General features: G+C 41.3%; 1 protein-coding gene across 3 annotated transcripts; it reads left to right on the forward strand.

Annotated features, from left to right (window-relative positions):
* The first annotated feature begins 424 nt into the window (after positions 1 to 424).
* On the forward strand, positions 425 to 17,033 carry LOC105058162 (FIP1[V]-like protein). 3 transcript variants are annotated; one of them, XM_010940999.4, is made up of 9 exons: positions 425 to 1,483; positions 3,699 to 3,952; positions 5,998 to 6,124; positions 6,212 to 6,280; positions 6,368 to 6,517; positions 6,733 to 6,834; positions 6,980 to 7,299; positions 9,954 to 11,655; positions 15,462 to 15,484. In XM_010940999.4, exons 1-9 carry the CDS (start codon positions 512 to 514, stop codon positions 15,462 to 15,464), a joined length of 3,699 nt encoding a protein of 1,232 aa, XP_010939301.1. In that variant the 5' UTR covers positions 425 to 511; the 3' UTR covers positions 15,465 to 15,484. The 3 variants fall into 3 exon arrangements, with proteins under 3 accessions (XP_010939301.1, XP_010939299.1, XP_010939298.1); XM_010940997.4 differs by lacking the exon at positions 15,462 to 15,484 and adding an exon at positions 16,077 to 16,927 and having other exon boundaries at positions 428 to 1,483; positions 6,368 to 6,508; XM_010940996.4 differs by lacking the exon at positions 15,462 to 15,484 and adding an exon at positions 16,077 to 17,033 and having other exon boundaries at positions 432 to 1,483.
* Positions 17,034 to 23,317: the final 6,284 nt, after the last annotated feature.

Raw genomic sequence — 23,317 nt, forward strand, 5'->3', positions numbered from 1 at the left:
CCACCACTATGTTACATCTTACACTTCTCAACGTGAAATTGATCATAAGTTGTCAAATTTGCCCTACTAGTTTTTATGTATTTTAATACTTTTATTGTTTTTATTTTGATGAGTTATATATCCGATCTGATTGCAACAAAAATAGAAAGGCTATATTTTTTATTTTTCTTTCTTAATTAAAGTTTGTTTTCCAAACTTTTTAATGATGGTAGAAATTTGAAGATGGTGTGATGTTAGGTACATTACCAATAGGATTCAGTACAAAGAAAAAGAAACAATTCTTTTTTTTTTTTTTTTTTTTTGTAACATAAAACAAACATTCCAGGCACAAGGAAATCGTGAAGCCAGTTCTGTTATATTGGGGATCTGCAAGGGCCCAAATGCGAAATTGGCATTAGCTTAACCCCTGCGGCACCAAGACCGCTTTCTATCTGCACTTCGCCGCCCCAAGAGTATACTATTACCCCCTCATCTAAGCTCTCTCCTAACCCACCAAAGACCACTGTTGGCGATGGACGACGACGACGAATTCGGCGATCTCTACACCGATGTCCTCCGCTTCCCCACCCCCTCCTCGGCCCCCGCCCCTCCTTCCCCTCCGCCACAGCCACGCTCCTTCCCCTCCGCCGCCTCCGCCTCCAAACCTCTTCCCGAACCCCTCCTATCCGGCGACGGCGACGATGACGACCTGATCTCCCACGGCGCCTCCCGCCCCAAACCCCCCGCCCCGCCCCCCTCCGTCCCTTCTCAAACCCTAGCCCCCGCCCCCGACGAGGACGGCGATGACGATTGGCTCCTTGGCCACGCGCCCCCCGCCGTAGAGCCTCCGGCGAATTGGGACGACGAGGAAGACGAGGTGGCGCCGGAGGCCCCCTCCCGGGACGTCCCCGAGGCGGGCGAGCGTAGGGTTTTGGAGGAGGATTACGGTGATGAGGCTAGGGTTTCTGAATTCCCCAAGAAGGATGCCGAGGTCGCCGAGGAGGCGGGGGACGGCGATCCGTTCCTCGGAGGTGGGGCTAGAGAGAGTATGGGGATCGGCGATCTGGATCAGGCCCCGGTCATTCCCGGACTCTCGGCTGGTCCGGCCCCTCCGGGACCTTTTCTTGATATGGATGGCGGCGACGTGAAGGCATCGAGGAGCGAAGATTGGGACACTGATAGCGAGGATGATCTGCAGATCGTCCTGAATGACAACCACGTGCCGCTTGGTGGCGAGAGGAATGATCGAGGGGGAGACGAGGATGATGATGATGAAGATGGGGAGGAGGATTTGGTCATTGTCACTGATGAAGACCAACATCATCACATCCCGGCCATGGAGGAGCAAGACTGGGGCGAGGAGGCTATCCAACCTGCCGGGGATGGAGAAAGGAAGGAGATGGCGGACGTGGCAAAGGGTAACGGTCCTGCTGGGACCGCTCCTGCCGCGAGGATTGGATATAGCAGTCATGGGTTTTCCATGCAGCATCATTCCACCTACAAGGTCAGTTTTTTCAAAGAGTTTGTCCGGACGTTGTAAATGTCGCTTTTGTTACTGTAATCTGGAACATTATTATGTGCAGATGAATGGCTTTGTATTCTCTGAGTGTATTATATAAATTTTATTTTGCCTTCTAAAGATTTTCATGCTCTGTTTACTATGTTTGTAATATGTATTTAGTTGGCAATGCACTCAAATTTGCCCTTATAAGTGTGTCATAAATGTATTACCAGATCATTAATTATACACAGATTGACAGGAAAAAAAATGATTAGTTAGTTGTGCAAAAAAAAAGAAGGCCAAATACATGTTGCTAAGAAGGGGGCAACTGCACTTACGCACTTTGCAAAATAAATCATCTCAGATACTGCAGTGTTGTCCTGTATCACATGATAATTTTCAAGCAACTAGTGACGAACTCTGAGCCAATGTTCATAAGCAAGAGCTGAGATGCATAAAGATGGGTCACTTTATTTCTCTGCCCAATAATGTAAATGCCTTTTCTGATTGGAAGGTATAAATTATTAGGATTGATGCTGATACCATATAAAGTTTCATGGTTTCAGTAAGCAATTACTTTGGCCAGGTTGTAATAGTTGTTAATGTGCCAACAGGGAACGCAAAAGAAGTCAGTCATCATATGTGATGGTTGGGAGAGCAAATGCCTTATATCGTCATTTACTTTTTAGAAGCAAATTGTCACAGCTTCATGGAGTCATCCTTTTCACCAAATTCTGTTGTAGTCCTTAATGCTTTGGATCCTATAGAAGTCAACCAAGGATGCTCGGAGTTATTTGCTTGTTTATCTGTTAATGAGCATGGAAAACCTTATGTGATGTTGAACATGCCTTGTGACTTATTAGGTTTACTTGGACACTTTAGTTTTCACATATCTTGGAATGCTAACCCTTTAAAACTGTTAAACACTGCACGACACGCCACAGTACTTCATCACTCTCAGAAAATGGCATGTCCGAGCTTCCATTAGTCTGAACAGTAAGACATTAGGATTGTCGTTTGGCATGTGCTGACAATGGATCCTTTGGTGTGGGCAATTCTAGTTCAGTTGTCAACTGTTTCAAATGCTAAAATGCATTAGCATATTCAGAACAAACATTGGTGCAAGTACTGCTTTAACTCTCAACTATTTTAATGCTAAACATACTAGTCCTAAATTGTCTGGACAATTTTGGGAAGTGTTTCACTTTTTATTTTTCTTTTTAATGTACTATGGTGCGAAAATAGGTTTTTATCTAGATGTTATTGATCAGTCTTTAGTCTATTACTCATTGCTTTTTTATAACTTGTTTGTTTTTATGTTGGTCTGTAGAATTACACCTGTACCAGGAGTTCTTAATATTGCAGTTTTGGACATTTTAGGATGCCTGGACATTTGGAACCCATGCAAGGCATTAGGAATTTTCATATGCATCCACTTTGTCTCTCATTTATTTTGTGCATATCCCTCCATTTTCTAGTCATATTTTCTATCATCTATGTTTATTAGAAGAAAGAAATTCTTTAAGCTGCTACATGAATAACCTTTGGTTTATGCAAAATTTGGGTCTTCTACCTCATTTCTTTGGACTGAAATACAAGAGGAGATTAAAGCATCTAAAACTGTCTTAAGGAGCTTTATGGTACACCTGGAGGTTTGGTTAAAATGATGCTACTAGTTAGATAGATAACATCTATTCTATCATCTTTTGACAATGTTTAGGGAGGCAATCAAACGAATGCATCTTACAGAAACAACATGCATTTATTAGTTGCCACCAGCATTAACCATTAAATGGAGGTGAGAAATCACATGCAATACATATTTTGCAAGAGAGGCAGGTGGAAATGCTATCTGAGTGTTTGCACTTTATAAAGAGAGAAAAAAATGGTGTATATTTACATTCAAGGATTAAGTCTTTGTCTATAGTCTTTTTACAGGATCCAAGTTCTGGCACTCCATTGTATACAATCTAGTTTCAATTGGTTACTTTGCTTTCATTTGGTTAAAATGCTTTTGTTCATTAAGACAATAAAATCATGGTTACAATTTCCATTCATATCAAATGGTGCACTGGGATTTTGCAACTTCCATCTTAATATTTTGCCATTGTACTGAGACAAATTTTTACTGGTATTTGATGGACAATTTACTATGACTTGGTGTTTATGGTATTTCAAATTACCTTTGTTGGCTTATTTTTGTCTTTTCTTTTTCCAGTATATAAGACCTGGTGCTGTACCTGTGTCTGGGGGACCATCTGGTGGTGCTGTAGGTCCTCCTGGTCAGGTTCGTCCTCCTCTTCCCCTGGGCCTCGCTGCTGGTCGAGGGAGAGGGGATTGGAGACCTGCTGGTGGCAGAGGCATTCCAAATGCCCCAAAAAGTTTCCATTCTTTTGGAGGACCTGCTTGGTCCAATGGGTCATCAGTCCGTGCTTTTGGCAGTGGATTAGATTTCACGCTTCCTGCACACAAGTAAGCTTAGCCATGTGAATGATTATAGGAAATATTGTCTTTCCATTTGATATAATTTCACGAGTGTGCATCTGTACTTTGATTTTTCGAATCATGTTACAAACCATCTTATGTGTTTCTGATCAAACTAGCTAAATGTGTGTGTGTGTGTTGGATTGGGGGGGGGGGGGTGTGGGGAGGGGTAGCTTTTTGTTTCTTGTTTGATGGCTTCCAGGCAACTCACCTATATTTGAACATGCATACGTTGACCGGTACTGAACCAGTATGGCAGAACTCCTAATTTGATCTGGCTTTTGTTTTAATCATGACATTTAATAATTAATAGTACACCAAATATGCTCGTACGAGCAAGAATTTAGTTTGAAGTGTTGCTGTTAGAATATCTGGCTATCGATGGAAATGATTGGAGGAAACTTATCTGATGGCAAATAGAATTGGTGTAGGGGGAGCTCCCTGCATCATGTATTGTTTACTACTAGTCAATAAGATGGATTCTATTGTTGGAAGATATGGTTGTATAGGGGAATGCTGTGTAGGGAACATAAAGCTGATTCCATATATGGAGATCACTATTCCCCCTCCCCCCAATCATTCATTGCCCATGAGTACTTAATAAGTTAGACTTTCTAGCATTCTGGCCTAATCAAATATCTAACAAGTTGATATCCATGAAGGATGCTGGATGCCAATACAAATATACCTACATGTGTTGAGTTAGACCTCATGCATCACTAACTACAGATTTTCCTTAGCAAAGAACAGCATAGCATCACCAAGAACATTTTGTTTCTAAACGTGTGCTTTGGAAGAGGCACATCACTTGACACCAAGAGCCAATCATTAGCATCACTGCACCATATATAAGAAAACTTCATATATGGACATCAGATGAAGTTCTTTTGCTTGTTTCAAGTAAATAAAGGCAAAAAAAGATTTAAGAGAAGTGAATCTGGACAAAAGAAAAAAAAATCCCAATATGTATTGCATTTAAAGAGGCAAAAGGGGAAATATAGAAAGAAGAGGAAGCTAAAGAATGGGGCATAGACAGGTAAAAGTGCGCATATGGGCTTACCTCTATCTGATTACAAGCTATTTCATAAAGAATCCCTGCTGCTATTCTTACAACTATGTTACATTTGAACCCTGACATAAGATTTACATGTGTTGTAGCTGCAAATTAGCAAATGTTATGGATGCTCAATGCACAGAATTAGCCATCCAATGAAGCCTCAATTGCTAAATTGGTTGTCGTGATCGTTAGGATCAAAGTTTGCAATCTTGGTACTAGACCCCATACTAGTATTCAATCGGTACACCCCATATTTAGTGTCCATATGATACATACCTCAATGCCAATACTCGATATGAGGGGTGTATCGAGTCTTCGTACCAAGGTTCGTCGTCTCAGTATTGGGCCATGTACTGGTGTTAATCTGTTACTTTAATGGTATGGGGCTGGTCCAGCGTATTGAGTGTTGGTATAACGCCCATATCACATACAGAACCGGTTCCGGATGGTATGACAAACCTAGCTTGGTACTCTACCAGGACAATATGGCATGCCCCTTCTCAAGCGGTACCATCTGAGATTGCAAACCTTGGTTAGTATAGTTTGATGTGCTAACACTTATTTTTCTAATTTAAAATACTTTATGGTTGTTGTTGAATGTAAGATTTGATTATGGGTCACTTTAGATGCATTTTATCTCTGGAGGGTTTACCTTGTTGTGTTTGGGATGTTGCCTTTACAAAAATAAAAAAATTGTTAGCATGTTTTAATTTTAGTTTTTATGCCTCTTGTTGGATTGATGCTTGTGTTTCAGCCAATTGTTGCTAGATAGCAATATCCTGCACAAATTTTTTTATTTGTGTTGCTTACCTGGCTATGAAGTGACAGTTGTATGTTCATTAAAACATGCTTACCCTTCTACAAGATCACAGCTGTCCGCACATCCTCCCAACTGAAATGAGTTCTATAACCAAATTCACTTTTCTGGACTTTCTATACCTGACTATTTTATTTTTTCAATTGTTTATATTTTTAGGACAATTTTTGATGTTGACATTGAAAGCTTCGAGGAAAAACCATGGAGACATCCTGGAGTTGATATTTCAGATTTCTTCAATTTTGGACTTGATGAGGACAAGTGGAAGGATTACTGCAAGCAGCTGGCAAGCGACAGTCTTGTTATACCACATATACAATGTAAAACATGCTTTTGTTGTTATTAATCAAGGGCTTACTTTTTGAGTTCACAGGATCAACTTCGTTTGGAGGCTACCATGCAAAGCAAAATCCGTGTTTATGAGAGTGGGCGATCAGAGCAGGTAATTGGCATTTTGGATTGCCATAGGTGCTTGACTGATTTCTCCCTTCTAAGCTTTAGCTTCAACAGTATGTTGCTTTGGTTGCAGGAGTATGATCCAGATTTACCTCCTGAACTTGCTGCTGCAGCAGGCCATCATGATATATCTGCTGATAATGGTTATCATGGAAGAGCAGACAATAGACAAACTGATTTTAATAGCCAAGGAAGTGGAGCTGCAAATATACGGGTACCAATAGTATGATCCAATCTTATTTGATATTGCCTCATAAGTTAAAAATTCTTCACAGTTGTTCTGTTACTCATGAAAATATCATGCTTCATGGCTTTTTGATGTTTCTCTTAATTTTTGTTGTCATGTTTCCATTTTCCCACTTGTCATTAATTTCTGTCTCCTTGTTTTCGCTATCTTGTACTGACATCTGACTATGTATCATTTATTTGGTTTTCCAGCCAACTGGGAGAGCGATACAGGTTGAAAGCGGTTATGGTGAACGCCAACCTTCTATTGACACGAGGCAACCACGACTTCGTGATTCTGATGCAATTATTGAGGTATATTGCATCTTTTGGAATTGGTTATGGATTTTTTTATTTTTTATTTTTTGTGTATGTTGACTTTGTTTGCTTAACACTATGCTCATTGACAGTACCTTTGGCTTACAGTTAGTGCTACTGACAGACATATTGCGATTATCAGATTGTATTGCAGGACTCGATGGATGATCCAGCAATGAACGATGGTGCCGTAGAGAAGCCTGAGAAGGATCTCCAGGGAGAACATTATAAAGGTGGCCATGAATTTGAAGATGAAAGACATGTTACCTCAGAACATGACAACCGCAATCCCCATAGTTTAAGTGGTAGGAAGAGGGAAATGGCTGGAAGAGGCCCCTTTGCACCTGACGAGGATGGTATCTTACCCATTCCCTCGGAGGCGCATGGTCGTCATCATTCCAATTCGAAATCAAGGAGCCCTGTATATTCTAGTGGATCGTTTGGGGGGAATCGTGATGCAAGGTACATTTTACATTGCTGACAAGTTTTTTGTTTATTTTCTTTTTTATGAAAATAAATGCAGGTGGATTTGAGGAAACATGAAAAACTAATGAATGGCTAAATAAATTTTTTAGCTTAATCTACGCCTTGCTTTATATTCATATATAGCTCAAAATATATTAATGTTTGTAACCAAGAATGGCCGTACTGCATTGAATCGCCCTGTTCGGGGTGTCGGACCCATAGGGACCAGCACACTCTAGCCTACATTTTCTAGACAGCTGGCCAGTTTGGGTGTGATGTTTGAGTGCCCCTGCACACAACAACCCCCCCTCCTCCCCGAATGCTTGCCGATGGTCCGAGAGGTGGGTTTCCGATAAGTCCTCCCTCCCTCCCTCTCTTTCGCTCTACTAGGTTTCGGGTTCGGGTTTTCCTTGACCCTCCCCTTCCCCCCTCGCTCTCTCTCCCCCCCCCTCTTTCTTTTGCTTTGCAAGGGTGAGGGTTACAGTTTCTCTTGGCCCTCCCCCTTCCTCCCTCCATCCCTCTCTCTCTCTCTTTTGCTCTCTCCTTTTCTCCCTCTCCTCCTCTCTCTCCCTGTTTTTGGTATCCCTGGAATGGTACAGACTCGTGCCATATTAGAAACGATCGCCGGCTGGTGCAGCCTTTGGTACCAGTTCGGCGAACCTTGGTTGTAACATTTGCATTCGAGTATTCCAGTTTGTGTCCTGAATGAGATTGCAGTAGAGGTAGTTGTTTTTACATATCCTTGGTTCGCTATGGTTATGGAAAAGCTGCTTCCACCTTTTCAATTTGTCCTAAATTTTCTTTAGTTCCATTTATTCGTAGCTTTTTCTATTAGAATTTTATGCTATAAGACAGGTCATCCTTTCTAAATGTTTCTCATCTAGACTTATATTTGAACACTTGAAATGATTTATAGGTCCTATAAAACTTACCTACTGTAGATAGTTTTACAGGTGGATGTATGCCTTGAGGCAATAATGGTTATACCAAATGATAGACTAGGAGTCTACTACTATGTAGGTTCATAGAAGATCACCTAAAATTAAGGGTCTGTAAGGCATGTCATGTCCTCTTCCATTAACTTTCTTGAGTTTTGAAACATATGTACCAGTCAGGTTGTTTCTGCCAAAGAAATGGATGATGCATAGAGGAACTGGCATGCTGCATACACTAAGATTAAATAGGCATGCTTCAGTCCTTTAACTCCTCAAAAGTGAGATGGGGAGTATCTCTGGTCAAGGCATAGCTGATTCTGGTTAAAATTTATGTTGTATGGAACTTGCCCGATATGGTTAAATGCCTCCTTTCACTGTGCATTAGAAAGTCCTGAGGATAAACCTGTAATCTAGTAATTCTAATTCGAGTTTTCTTATTGGTAAGGACAATTTATTCCACTTATGCTGGCTGCATTCTGCTGATGCAATGTTTGCAGTGCTCTTATTGGAGTTCGCATCTTCCCTTAATATTTACTTCTGGTTAACTGATAAATCCTGTTGCTGGGCTGCCTGTTTGATGCATCCTTGTAGGCCATTCAATACTTTGTCAGCAATCCACATAACTTAGAACCATTCTAAATGATGTAAGTAGATGCAATAAGAGTAACCAAATCATTTCAGGCATGGATCATATCAGATTCCATAGTTGCGAACCTGATTAAGAAACCATCAGATATGAACAGTAACCAGCAGTTACTGCCTGCAACAAGTGAACCTAAAGCAACATCTAGCAGTGAATACTGAAGCAGGTAATGCCAATGTTCGTTATAATTTTCTGAAAGAGAACCGGATCTCTTTCCACTTTGCAAGCACATCGTTCTAACAAACAAACCCCTAGTGATACCGTTCATATAGTTTGATCAATTAAGTTCACTTATGACAACATTTTTTTTCCTTTCTCTGATAATTCCCATTAAATCTTATCATTTAGTTAAAGACATGAAAAATCAACTGTCTAAGACATAGGATTTGCCAACGACCTATATTAAAGAGGATGAAAAATTCTAAAGGCTCATGGCTTATGTGCAATGGACAAATCATGTACCAGTTGCTTTTGGTATAATAATTTTATTGCTCAGATCCAACATGCACATTCTGTTTGCCCCAGGCTATGTAATTTTGTGGGGATTATATTCTCTTGCACATGTCTGGATGTCTTTCCAGTGGTGGATCTTGATTTTGCTGTCATGCACATTCTAGCAATGTAGTCATTATCTATGCATAAACATAGTCCCGCTCCAATGTGCATGGCAATGACCACCTCCTAAAAATGACATAGATTATGCAGAGGACTGTCCTTTGAGTTTTCACATTCAGATCTCTTTTGCTAGATCGTATGTTCAGGATTTATTGGATAAATGATATTTGCTTATTTTTAAGTTTTCAAAGCTGCATACTGTATTTATGATTCCACTTTGTAATCCTCAAAAATGTGGTTGTGCATCAGGGTATCTGTTTTAGTGGCTAAAGTTTCAAATTTATATATCTTTCCATGCCTATCTGATTGAAAATTTTCAAATCCCGAAACTTTTTGTATTTATAGAATTTCTTGATAAGTTGGTTTCCATGGCTTGCTTTAGTATTGAGTCTTGTTGTCAGCTACAGTGGTATCCTATAATAAAGTAGTGAATAAAGATCGCTTGCCTACACCTTCAGGTTGGCTCGAGGGACCTCACAAGGAAGGCACTCCAGTGCAAGTGGTGAACCCTCAAATGATGTAGTTCCTAGCCAAAGTGCCCATTCAAAGAGGCATGATGATCACCAGAAAGAAAAACTGCTTGACAGTACCGAAGTTAACCAGACTTCTGAAGTATCACCTGCAGTTGCAGGTGAAACTGCAGGGGAGCTGAGCATTGAACAAAAGTATGAACATGATGAGAAGCTTGCACTGGCTGATAGCATTGACGTAGAAGGTGAAGAAATCACTTCAGATTTTCACATTTCAAGTGAGACTGTTTGTGATGATAACTTAATTTATCCTCACAAGAAACAAAAGCTAAGTTCACAAGTAGAGCAACCTGCAGTCAATGATACTGGTGATGAAGATGAATTAAGGACCTCACATAGTGACAACAGTAGAGCAAAAACTGGGAGCAGTAAAGATTATCAGAAACGGCATGAAAATGGTGAAGAAGTCATGCAAGATGGACGATCAAGGAGGATGGGCAATATAAGCAAGCGCCGTGAAGGAGAGGAATATATTCTTCGGCGGAAGGATGATTACGGTCGTGATGCTAGACAAGAGACGGACAGAAACCGGATAGCTTCCAAAGGAAGGGAAAATATGTATCACTCTTATGGACATAGGGACTGGGATCCCACTTCTGCACACCCAGTTCGAGATAGAAGTTTTGAGAGGCCAAAGGAGTCAAGTTCTTCTGTTGGTGTTAGGCAAAGGAGACAAGACAGCATCCAGAGCAGAAGGGTTAAAGATGAAGACATAAAGAGGGAGCGTAGTGAGGAAACAGAATCAAGGCACAGGAGTAAGGTTAGGGCAAGTGACAGGAATGACAGAGATGAAGATCTTCATTTGAAACAAAGGATGGATGATGGTGATTGGAGAGGCCGCAATAGAGATGGGACCTCGAGACAGAGGGAGAGGGATGATATTTTGATGAGTCGCCGTGAAAATTTAGATGATTCTTACATCAGAAGAAAGAAGGATGAAGAAGTTTCAAGGAGGGGAAAAGCTGATAAGGAAGATGCCTTGCATGGTTACAGGGGTAGGGAAGATTCCAGCCGAAGAAAAAGAGAGAGGGATGATGACATAGATTACAGGAGAAGAGAGGATGGTCCTCGATTGAGGGACAAGGCTCAGGATCATTATTCTTCCAAACACAAGGATGATAGTTTGCGTCATCGGGAGAGAGAGGACAGGCAGCAGGTTAAGCAACTTCATGAAAATGCACCAACACATCGGGAAAGAGACGAAGGGCGGCGAGTGGTAAGAAGTGGCCGAGCTATACAAGATAAGGGCTTGTGTAGGAATGGTAGAAATAAGGATGAATTGAAAACTCTTGGTTCTGATAAGGATTATCAGGACAAAGATAGAAAGCGGTATAACGAGCAGTCAAAGAGAGGAGACCGTGCTGGGGAGGAGAATGTTTCACATCACAAAGGACATGGTGATGTCCATGCATGTGAAAAACAACACAATAAAGATGAGAGGAACTCAAGGCATGAAAGGCTAAGCACTCATAACGAGCGTCCTTCAAGTGCTTCTGATAGCCAGCAGATGTACAGAGACAGACACAGGGAAAATACAAGAAAAGGTAAAGATGGTGAAGCTAACGAGCAAAATAATCAGTCGCTTGGCAGGAGAAAGCATGAAGATCACAATATCCACCAAAATGACAAGGTATGCTTCAGTGACATGGCACCATATAGTAAATTCGCATAGGCTAGATAAGCCTCCTAATATATTACAGAAGCAAATTTTCATGATTGTCCATTGGCATGAAACAGTAAGTTTTAAGGGAAGGACCAACTCCTCATTGAACAGTCGATGAGCTATATATCGAAATCCTTACCTTTGTAGGACAGGTCAGTTTTTTTTTTTTTAATGAGAAAAGTTTTAATGTTAAGTAGAGCTTCTCTGCCCCTATAAAAATGTAGTCTTGGATACGGAATTAAATACATGGCAGAGAAACTAAGTGGAAGCAAATGTTATTGCAATGGCTTGTGGTTGAGATTCTTGTCTAATACATGATTTTGGGAAAAATAATGGGTCATGTATTAAATTGTTAGCAACCTTGAGATGGCTGAATAAATGCGCATATGAAACATCACTAAATTTTTTAATGGCTTAAAGCATTCAAGGTACGTATGAGAACCTGCATGCATGAATATATATTTAGTAGTAAAAAATTGGAACAGATATGGGACTTCAATTTTCCAATTCCATGTAATATAGTCCTAGCATCGATAGTTTATCATATACCTATTAATAAGCTGATTGTTGCATTATTTTATATTTAGATGCCTCTCCTATTTTAAAAATGAACAAAAGAAAGAAAAAACAGGAAACACCATTGGAAGGATGCGAGCGGGAAGATCCATCTCAGACAGAGCAGACGGGCTGTGTTAAGATGGCAGTTACATATACAAGAGAAAACATAACAAAAAAAAAAAAGAGAATTACATTAAATTTGAGAAGAAAGCAACAGAAGAAGAAAACCAAAATAATTTTTTTTTTTTTTTGAAAATCAGACTAACAAAACTAAGAATAAAAAGTAAAAAAATATTAACAAAACATAATAAAATAGAATGCACTAAAAAATAAAAAGAAATGAAAGGTCATTATGCAATTATGTTGTGCCAAAACAACTCAAAAAGTAATCAGAAAATGATAAAGTAGGCTGGCAGACTACAAATATGAATTTAAATACAAATTACCTATAAAATGAAAATACACAAGAAATAAAATTTATTTGAAAAAGTAAAAAAATATATTGGGCATGTAGATTGGATGATGAAACTTGAAGAATAAATAACATATTTATTAATGTGTATTATAAAATGGTAAAATAAATAAAACAGTAGCATGAAAATATGATAGAAAAGTGAAAAAAGAATTCCTTAATGAGATGTGTCACAAACCTTGTGTTAATTGAAGTCCTCTTGATTAGTAAACCCACAGTATTTAATTAATGGTGCTTTTTTCTATGTTAATTTTATGAAAGAAATTTATCATGGAGTACAAATTATGAAAGTGTTGTTGGGGGGGGGGAGATGAAAATGGAACTAGTGCAGAAAACAATGGAAAATATATTTATTATTGTGAAGAGGGTTTTGCAAATGTTCATGGGATCTGATAGAATAATGTGATCACACAAATTATGAAAGTGTAAAGAGACGAGAGGGAGTAAGAATTGAACATAAGCCTAATAGAGGAAGTAGTAGTATAGCTAAAACAGGAAAGAGGGTGGCTGTTGGGAGCCATGAGTCATGAGATTGAATGTTGTCAAGATTGGGATCATATTGTAAATTGTAGAGGCAGTAAAATCAGACTGAATCGTGGTTCCATTGTAGATCATAAGATCTTTTCTGATTTTTTTAAACATTAATGGGGAAAAGGGTCAAAGAAATGTACCAAAATGGGTCAAAGAAGATGGCAAGTAACAAGCATGATAAGGAGTGATTTAAATGACCAATGAATAAGGGACCATCATAAAGAAACATGAGAAGTTCACCTTCTAACAACCATGAGCTCATGTTTATATCGTGTCCAAAAACAAGTACTGTATGAAATTATGTAGGTTAGCTTTATGCCACCTTGTAAACCCATAAGATGACTCAAAAAATATATGTATAGGCATATAGAGTAATAAAGATGACAATATAACATTTTCGTTACATGAGTTGATCCCAGAATTGCTGAACAAATTTTCCTTCCTTGTCCATTAGTTTTTATTCAATGTCTGATAATAAATTTTCTCACCTTCATGCACAAACAATATCCTAAATATAACCACAAAGACATGTTTTACCCCTCGAAATGCATGAATCCAATTTTCTTTTGTGGTAGAAGATTTGTTGAAGCTAAGGAATCAATATTTGAATAGTGGTAGAGGTAATATGAACATTTGACCCAAGTTTTTAACTTGTGGATAAATTGCTTTTTTACTCCAAAACTTTTAAAACACTATGGAGACTTCTAACTTTATGTTTTGAAAGCTTAACAAAAGTCAAAGAAATAAAGATCCTAAAGGATGGGAATTCCAATCGATCAAATATGTAAAACATAATCTAGAGCTTTATCTTATGATCCATGGTCTATTACTTCATATGCAAGTCTGAATCCTACATCAAAGGATCAAATATGGATCAGTGAAGGCCATTTTGATCTGAATAGACGATCCCTATCATGGATCAGAAGTTTTTTTTTTTTTTTTTTAAACAATAATAACATAAAATGAACTACTGAATGATAATTAATTAAAGAAAAAGAAACTAAAATGTTACTATAAATAAACAAATGAAACTGAGAAAATGTTTGATGGATGATCACTGTCTCATCAAGAATTGATAAATTTAGAATTATTTATTTACTTATATGTGTACCCTGTTCTGACCATATTGCACCATGTACATTTGTCAATTACTAATTTACTCTTGCTTATTTATGTGTATCATGCAACTCCAGGTTAATATAGCAATATTAAATGAGAAATTGACATTGGCTTGTCTGACTTGATTTGAAACAGGAAGCCAATATCATTTTGGAAGGAAAGATGATGCTTTTTTGTTTATTATTGTAGAATGTGTAATTGGAAGGATTGGTGGGAGTTGAGTAGAAATTGAAATTGCATAATTTGAAAGAGAAAATATACTTTGTTTTATAGATTCCCTCTTAATATCTCCATCTTAACACATGGCATTCTTTCTATGGTCTGCCAGATTTTTGTTTGAGGGAACATGCATAATTGAATGATTTTTGGTGTGCCCGATGGGACTGGTTAATCTTTCTAAGATGTCCAAGGATCTGGTTGATGTGATTGACTTGCAAAAATAATTTGAGGGAAGATCTGTGCTTAGTGCTTGGCATCACAGAGAGGAGGCAATGCCATGCCACCATATAATTGGAGGGAAAGATCAAAAAGGATGAGAGGCTGCACATGATCCATAAAGGATTTGTGAGTGACAGTAACACTAAGGGTATTTTGGGAAGATACTTTCAGAGAATCTTTCAAGGAATATTTCAAAATCAAAACTTTTTTCCGGAAAAATTACTGCAGAAAGTATGGATTAGATTCAGCCGTTTGCTAACTCAAAATTTTGGACATTATCAATTAGATCAACCTTGATAAAGTGTGGTTTAGGTGGATGGGTTTGAGATGGACCCATATGCACCTAAAAAGAAAAGCTAGTAAAATAAAATGATTTAGAAAGTACGGACCATACATGTCCTTAAAATCCCTTTTATGTAGTTCTTTGTGACAGCAGATTTGGGTTAGGAAAAATCTATGATGAATTTGCTTATTGTGCTTATGACATTTGTCTTTGGATAACAACTTTAACTCTCATCAACCTTGTTCTGGATGATATCTAGTTCTTGAGACATACATTGATACTTCAAGAATTAGTTCTTTTGTATCTTTTTGGATCATCTTTTTCTTTTTGCATACCCTATAACTGACAAATTATTGATTAACATTTTCTCAGTGACCAGCATCTGTCTCTGTTGGAATCCTTCTCACATACTTGACTACAATTCACCCAGCAGTAACCAAGTAATTGATTGAACTCATGATAAAAGGTGGTTATAGATACCATATATATCTAGTGCATTGATATTCTCTTTCTCTCTCTCTCTCTCTCATTCTCGTAATCTTATGGCATTTGAAAGTCCCTTTGTCTCCCTTTGCAAGCAGCTTAGTTCATTAGAAGGGCACCCTAGTGCACTAGGCTCCTGCCACCATGGGTACGCAGCTTTATCCTTTATGTAGAGGGGCTATTTCCGTGTTTTGAATCTGTGACACTTAGATCAACCTTACCATTGTGCCAAGGACTGTCCTTTACAAATTCTATGATACTTTTCTATTATAACTAGGATTACTGAAAAATTGAAGCTGCATTTCATGTGGCAATGTGACCCGGAGTTTAACTTATGCATTTCTTTTTTTTTTTTTTTCAAGTGATGCTGAAGGTTCATTATAAAATTACCAATAGACATTGCAAATATAAGAAATTAATTATATTAAGATAGGTTACTCTCTAGACCTATCTCTTAACAAACTCTCCTAATTTGATGCATACGTGTGTATGGTTTACCTTCAGGTTAGCTTGAAAGGCACAAATGAGCAGGAAAGCAGTAACTTTTCTTCTGCAACACTCTCCAAAAAGGATCATCACCAAATTCATGAACAGTTAAAGGTTCACCAACTGCATGATTCTTTAACAAAACAAGGCGAAGAAGATCTTGCCTCAGATGATGAGAACCAGCAGGGTTCTAGACGGGGACGGTCCAAATTGGAGCGTTGGACTAGTCACAAAGAGAGAGATTATAGTGCTACTCAGAATGTGCAGACGCTTTCTTCCGTGAGTGTGAAGGAAGATGAAGTCATGAATGCTGATGTGATACAGGTGGATGAATTAACAAAAACTGAAGGTAATACTAATGCTGGTGAGTTAGAGCCCACGAGTGGTGATGTAGGACAAACTATGGATAAGATAGCAGAGGAACGTCATCTGGACACAATGGCTAAGCTAAAACGGCGAAGTGAACGCTTCAGACTTCCCATGCCAGGTGAGAAAGAGACAACACAGAGCAAAAAAGTGGAGAATGAAGTGCGGTTAACCCAGAATGAAGCTGTTGCTGATACAGAGGTCAAGCCAGAGAGACCAGCTCGGAAACGAAGGTGGACTGGTAGTTGACTAATTTCAGATATAAAGTTTTTTCGAAACGGATATGTAGTGATCAATTGACATCCATCAGTGTGGCCCCTTTGAGGGGCCATTTGCCAACAATCCTCCATGAAGCAGGTGGGAAAGTTGGGGCCAGGATGCAGCTTCACAATATTCTCTCTAGATCCCTCTCCTTCTCCTCCATATGCTGTCCTTGATTATGTATTATACTTGTATTCTGGATATGTAACTATGAACATGTTGGATGATGGTTGGACCATGTATTTTCCCTGTTTTTGTTGGGCACCCACATCTTGTAATGCATGGAGGACCCTTTGGGTGCCATGCAACTCAACAGGATTCCATGATTAAACAGGTTCTGGCTCGTCAGGAAGAGAGTTTGATGGAGGTTAGACCTAAAGATGCATGGAGGACCCACCTTGCCGTTTCTATCAGTGGTGTGCTGAAGCACTCCTACTTTCTTATTGAGGATTTCGTCAAATATTTGGAATAAGACTGGTAGCTGGGAGGTGGCTGAGTGGAGCTGCATCAGTTCCATCGCTCTGAAGCTGTTGATTTTCGAATTGCTGGGCCCTCTGTCCCTGTGGCTGCTGTTTCAACTCTCTCTCTCTCTCTCTCTCTCTCTCTCTCTCTCTCACACACACACACACACGCGCGCACATACGCACTCTCTCTCTCTCTCTCTCTCTCTCTCTCTCTCTTCTTTTTCCCCGTTCCCCTTGTAAGAATGATGTGAACCATGAAGAAAGCCCCTCGAGAGCAGGTGGTGACTGACTGCGGGTGATCGCAAATGCCAGATGCTTCCAGGGATTATACCTTTCTGAGGTGCCTACCTTGGCTGCTCTCATGGCTACCTTTTGTGCAGGACTGGGAGCAACCGTGGATGGATGGAGGTTGTACTGGTAGAAGGACGTCCAGGTTGTGGAAGCAGTTGCTAGGTCAATTGTTTGGTAGGTCCATGTGCAATTTCAGAGTCTGAAAGCTTATTGGATTGCAAGAATTATTTATGAATTATAGGTGCTATGATTGTACGCGGCTGATGCCGCATTGTACCCAAAAGATAAGTCGGGTAAAGATACGATAACATCATATTTCTAATTAATTCTCTCTTGTTTCTGCCAATGCCAAGTAATCATCCATAATTGGTAATGTTGCAAGTCTTCAAGCCAGCTGAACTATATCCAATCAATTAGATGTAGGGGTGTGCATGGTTTGGTTCCCTGTGGTTTAAGATCAATCTTCAAATTGAAATCAAAATCTAATGTATTATATGGAATAAGCAATTCAAACTAATCTACTAAAATTCGATTCGATTTGGTTTATTAGATTTTGGGTTTTTGGGCTTGTAGGTTATGGAATAGACAAATAGGTCACTATCTATTTCAACTTTTAATTATACTAAATGGACAGTGTATTAGATGGGCTAAATGGCCAACTTATAGATCAATTTGGTCTCGCATCTTTAATTAGATGGTGAGAGGTACCTGCTTTCGTGGTGTGTACTTGTGAGAGGAAAAGCAAGAAGCCACATCAAAATCTATATTAAATCAGTTAGGTTGCATTTGGTAACTAGCAATCTATCCAGATTGTCGGTAATTTAAAGGAGATCTATTAGATTACCACGTTTGGTATGTTTTTTGAATTGGTAATTCAGATTATCAGATAATTCAGATTACTTTTTATGAGGTAATCTGGATTATCAAGGGAAAGGATGGCTATCCAGATTATCACATATTTGGTAATCTGGTAATAATTTTTTTGAACAAAAATATTTTAAAAAATTCAGACGATCTTTTTTCTCACGATGAGTAGCGAAAAGAGAGAGGCCAAAATTAGTGCCCTCCTCCACAAAATCCGACCGACAGTGGCTCCAAAATTGATGAATCGGTGGGCCACAGTCGTCTCCCAACTGTCGGCCATCGGTAGCCATCAGGAAGCAAGGAAAAAATATCGGTCAAGGTGGGATCCGATGACCCCTCCACCCCTCTTTTTTTTTTATTTGTTTGGTTAATCGGGTCATCGGCGTGCCACGTTTGGCGTCACCGACTGTCCAAATGTTGCCATCGGAGTTGCCGCCGTCTCCCCAAATGACGGCCTGCAGTCACTGCACGGAGAAAAAGGATATGGCATGGAGGAGCTGGCAGTCTCTTTTTCCTTTTTTTTTTTATCTGATGTGAGGAAGGAGAAGATCGGGCTTGGCGGGGATCAAGCGATGCCAGTCGCCATCGGTGGCATCGTGCCGGACGGTCGCAGGCGGTAGGGTGTCGGGGACCAGTGGTGTGGGTGAGGGTGGCATTGCAGGTGGGTGAAGGCGGCGATGGAGGTGGCTACGGAGGGCACGGGGTGTGGGTTCGCTGGGAGGTCAAGGGACGGTGTAGGGGGTGGTGCGGACAGTCGGGGGTGGCGCAAATGGGGTTTGGGGGGGTTGTGGCATGTGGGGAAAGGAGAAGGAAGAAAAAAAATTAAAAAAAATAATATAATAATATATAATATATAATATATTATATATAATATAATATATAATATATATTATAATATATAATATATTTTTGTTCTTGTTGGTGCAGAATTCCGCCGACGTCGGAGAAGCTGGAGTTGAGGAGATCGCGTCCGCCGTCGGGACCTGCAAGAGAAGTCTAAACCGGAGCTAGGGGTGCTCCGGCAAGATCCTCCGATGCTCAAGTCAGTACTCTGCCTCAACAGAAATGGAGCAATCAAATAAAATTTTAGCAGAGTTTCGAGATAAAGTTTTTAGCTTAGAGAAGAACATACCTGAGGGTCCCTTTTTATAGATGGAGAGCGTAACTGATTGACAGCGACGTCTGTAACTGTCTAGTAGTGGGCCGTTCGGGGCCACGCGGAGTTTGTTACGGAGAGTAGTGGTGTCAGGGGGCCGTTCAGAGCCACATGGAGTTTGTTATAGAGAGTGGAGTGGTGTCCGTTGTCGCGACTTGCCAGAGAGTGATGGGGCCACGTGAAATCTGTTACAGAGAGTGGAGTGGGGTAGTGGCCATTATCGTGACTTGCCAGAGAGTTCAGACCTGACGGCTGAAGCTCGGTTGGGACATCTGATGGAGCGGAATGGCTCTCTGACTCTGCAATCTAAGAGAGGCTTGGATGTTTTCGAGGCTGCTGACGAGTCCACTGTTGTCGGGTGCCTTGGGCACTGATTGGGCACTGATGCTGCAAGTGGAAGTCATCTGCTGTAGAAGCTCGGACGGAGACTTTCTGTTGGAGAAGTCCGGTGAGAGTCCGATTGCTAGAGGAGACCGTCTGGAGTTTGCCTGATGTAGAAGCTCGTCTGAGGACTGTCCGTCGGAGAGGTCCAGTTTCATGAGGAATCCGACAGAGGGTCGACCGACAGTGGGGTTCGGATGGCGTTGTGGAGGTTCGTCCACTGGAGGAGTCTTGAGGACACTGTTGAAGGTCGAGCGTTGGAGTTCGAGATTCAATTCTGCTGTAGAAGTTCGGACGAAGACCAGTTGTCGTGGAAGTTCAGATGGAGACTTCTTATTGTGAAAGCTCGGACGAAGACCGACTGTCGTGGAAGCTCGGACGGAGACTTCTTATTGTAAAAGTCCCGCTGCTAGAGAAGCTCGGACATTGACGAAGTTCGGAAGAAGTTCGGAGTAGAGATCCGACTGGTGGAGCCCGTCCGTTGTAGGAGTTTGTCTGGAATCCATCCACTGTAGAAGTTCGGCTGGGATCCGGCTCTCATTGGAGCTCGGATGAAATTCGAAAGGTGGTCGACCATCGTAGAGACTTGGATGGAATCTGATTACTGTAGAAGTCCTGTTATTGGAGAAGCTCGGACATTGACGAAGTCCGAAAGAAGTCTAGGCTGAGATTCGGAGAATAGCCGATCACTGTAGAAAATCGGTTGATAGTGAAGCTCAGAGAGCGTTTGGAGCCGTCTGGTAGGTGAATGGAGGAGCCCATTATCGGAGAAGTCCAGATGGTATTGTGGAAGCTCGGACAGTCGGAGAGGTTCGGAAAGATGCCACACAAGGTTGAAAGTCGGAAGAGCCTTGAAAGGGTCGACCTTTTACGAACTTCGGCTGGGGTTATTTTATACCCAACACCAGTCCCCCTACTTCCGAGTTCGGATTCTGAATGAAGGAAGTATAGAGAAATTTTCACAGTCGAAGTTGCCTTCCTTGATTTTCGCACTCGATTGTTTTTCAGATATTTTGGCATTTGGTACGCTGGTGCCTGAGCCTTTTCAAATCGAGACGATCCGAAAAGATTTTTTCAGAATTCTCGTTGGAGCGTTGCTCTAGGTATGGTGCAATAATGGTTTTGTCAGCTGTCAGCCGCTTTCAGCCGCCTGCCATGGTGAGTGGGACACGTGACGGTTGTAAATCGGCTAGAAGAGATCCGCAATCATTACTGCGCCAGACCTCGTCGCTTATTTAAACCCGTCTCCCTCCTTCAGGGGTCTCACTTTGCTTAGAAGTTTCTTCGGTCCCTCCTTCTTCCTGAGAGTTTCGTTCTTCCCCAGCGTCCTTCTCGGCCTTAGGCATTCTTCGAGTCGTCCCCATCTCTGTATCTCTGCATCCTTCGGAGCAGCCTAGGTTAGTTCCAGAACTCCCCCCTATATATATATATATTTTTTTCTTGTTGTTCTTCTTTCATTTTTCTTCCTTTACATTCCCCTGTTTGATTTTCCGCCAGCATCCCATTTTTTATTTTTTTAGGATTTTTAGGATTTTCACTTGATTCAAAATATCCTCCAACGCTTCCTCCTCTAGCAGTTCTAGAAGTCCGTCCGTTCCAGCCCCCTAAAATCTCAGTTCTGTAGATGAACCTCGTCCGATCTTTGTACCAGACACCATCCCCAGCTCTCTAACTCCGAAGGAACTCTCACTGATTAGGATTCAGTATGGAGTTCCTCCGGAGTATGAGCTGGAGCTTTCCGAACCGACTGGCCGGGCTAGCGCTCCTCCTTCCGGCTGCTTCTGTTTATACCAAGAAGCTTTCCGCGTCGGGCTTCGACTTTCACTTCCATCTTTTGTTATTGCTCTCTTTCACTTCTTAAATATTTTTTTAGTTTCTGTAGCGCCGAACTCCTTTAGATTTTTGATAGGATTTCTTTTCCTCTGTAGTTTAACCGAAGTTCGGCCAACCCTTTCTTTGTTTAGAAATTTTTATACCTTCAAGCGTCATTCCTCGGTAAAGGACTAGTGGTACTTCTCCCCTCAGTTCGGTAGAAAGAGATTGCTGAAAGGTACCCCCTCTTCTATCCATAACTGGAAGGAGAGGTACTTCTACGTCCGATGCCCGACCTTGGAGTTGGGGTTGCCTCCTTGGGGCTCCCTGAGGGATTCTGTCCGTCGGGCTTCTAGTTTGGGACAGGATGATCTCGAAGCCTCCAGAAAACTCGAGACTTATCCAGCTCCTCTTCTCTCCAACCTCCTGAAGGAACAACTCTTATTTAACGTCGACCTAAGCCCTCTCAACCCTGTCGGTGCTGTTATATATATATATATATATATATATATATATATATATATATATATTTTTTTTTTTTTTTTTTTTTCATTCGCTGCTTCCCCTTTCTTCTTGTTCTTTTGTTAAGTTGTGTCGATCCTCATTCACTACAGATATGGATGCCGATGCAGCTTGAATGCTAGCCCAGGGTCTCAAGACCCTCAAAAGGAAAGGCGTAGCATCCTCGGGGGCGGCGAAGAGGGCAAGGGTAGAAGAGACCAGCTCGGCCGCGCCTGTCCAGGTGGCCATTACCGTCGACTCTCCCTCCGACGTCGAGCTCGCTATCCCCCGAGCCTCTTTAAGGAGCCCCCCGGTCGAAGTTCCCACTCCAGAGGCCTGGCTCGAAGAGGCACCGGGGGCCGAACGGAGAAGAAAAAAGAAGACATTGGCCCGCAAGAGCCGCAGCAGCAGGGCTGCCATCGAGGGGGCCGATGGCTTCGAAGAAGATCCGGAAAAAATTCCTTCAACAAGAGGGATCTAATAAAGAGATTGGTCGATGGGTGCATCCTGCCCGAGGTCGTCCACAGGATCGTTCACGCCGATCCTGAGCAGCAGGTCTGGGACTCTCTAGGGTCCTTTCTCGAGGTAGGTCAATTTACTCCTTCTTCTCGCCTCTTTACTTTGCTTATTCTTTGGCTTTTATATTGACTCCCTGGCCGCTCTTACAGATTGGACACCAGCTCATCGCCAACATCGAGGTGATGAACAATGCTAGGAAGGAGGCAGCCTAGGCAGAGGAAGGTCGCCTGACCGAGGCCATCCACCTCAAGGAGAAGATTGTCGAAGTCGCGAGTCTCCAAGAGGCGCTGCAGAAGGAGGGGCAGATCTCGACAAACTTGAGGGCCACCTTGGAGGAGGAGAGAAAGAAAGCAGAGGCTGAGGTCTCCAAGTTGAAGGCACAGATCCCGACCCTGATCTCGGAGGCAATGGTCCGGGCAGTGGAGGAGTTCAAAACCTCCTCCGAGATGAGGGATCTGAAGGTCGAGTTCGGTCAGGCTGCCTTCAACAAGGGCTTCAAACTTTGCCAAGAGAAGGTGGTCGGAAAGTTTCCCAAGCTGGACCTCGACTTCCTGGATGAGGTGTCCGATGATGAAGCCGGGCCTTCTGAAGCTGCTGCCGGTCTTCCTCCAGTCGAGACTTCCTCGACTGCTGCAGCTGCCGCA

The sequence above is a fragment of the Elaeis guineensis genome, chromosome 15 (assembly GCF_000442705.2).
Source record: "Elaeis guineensis isolate ETL-2024a chromosome 15, EG11, whole genome shotgun sequence".
Classification (NCBI taxonomy): domain Eukaryota; kingdom Viridiplantae; phylum Streptophyta; class Magnoliopsida; order Arecales; family Arecaceae; genus Elaeis; species Elaeis guineensis.

What these genes read in the sequence shown, in the direction of transcription:
- LOC105058162 (XM_010940996.4), top strand. Translation starts at nt 512, where the DNA reads ATGGACGACGACGACGAATTCGGCGATCTCTACACCGATGTCCTCCGC. An exon ending in TTCACGCTTCCTGCACACAA is followed by an intron (nt 3,953 to 5,997) that starts GTAAGCTTAGCC and finishes TTATATTTTTAG; the next exon opens with GACAATTTTTGATGTTGACA. An exon ending in ATATCCACCAAAATGACAAG is followed by an intron (nt 11,656 to 16,076) that starts GTATGCTTCAGT and finishes GTTTACCTTCAG; the next exon opens with GTTAGCTTGAAAGGCACAAA.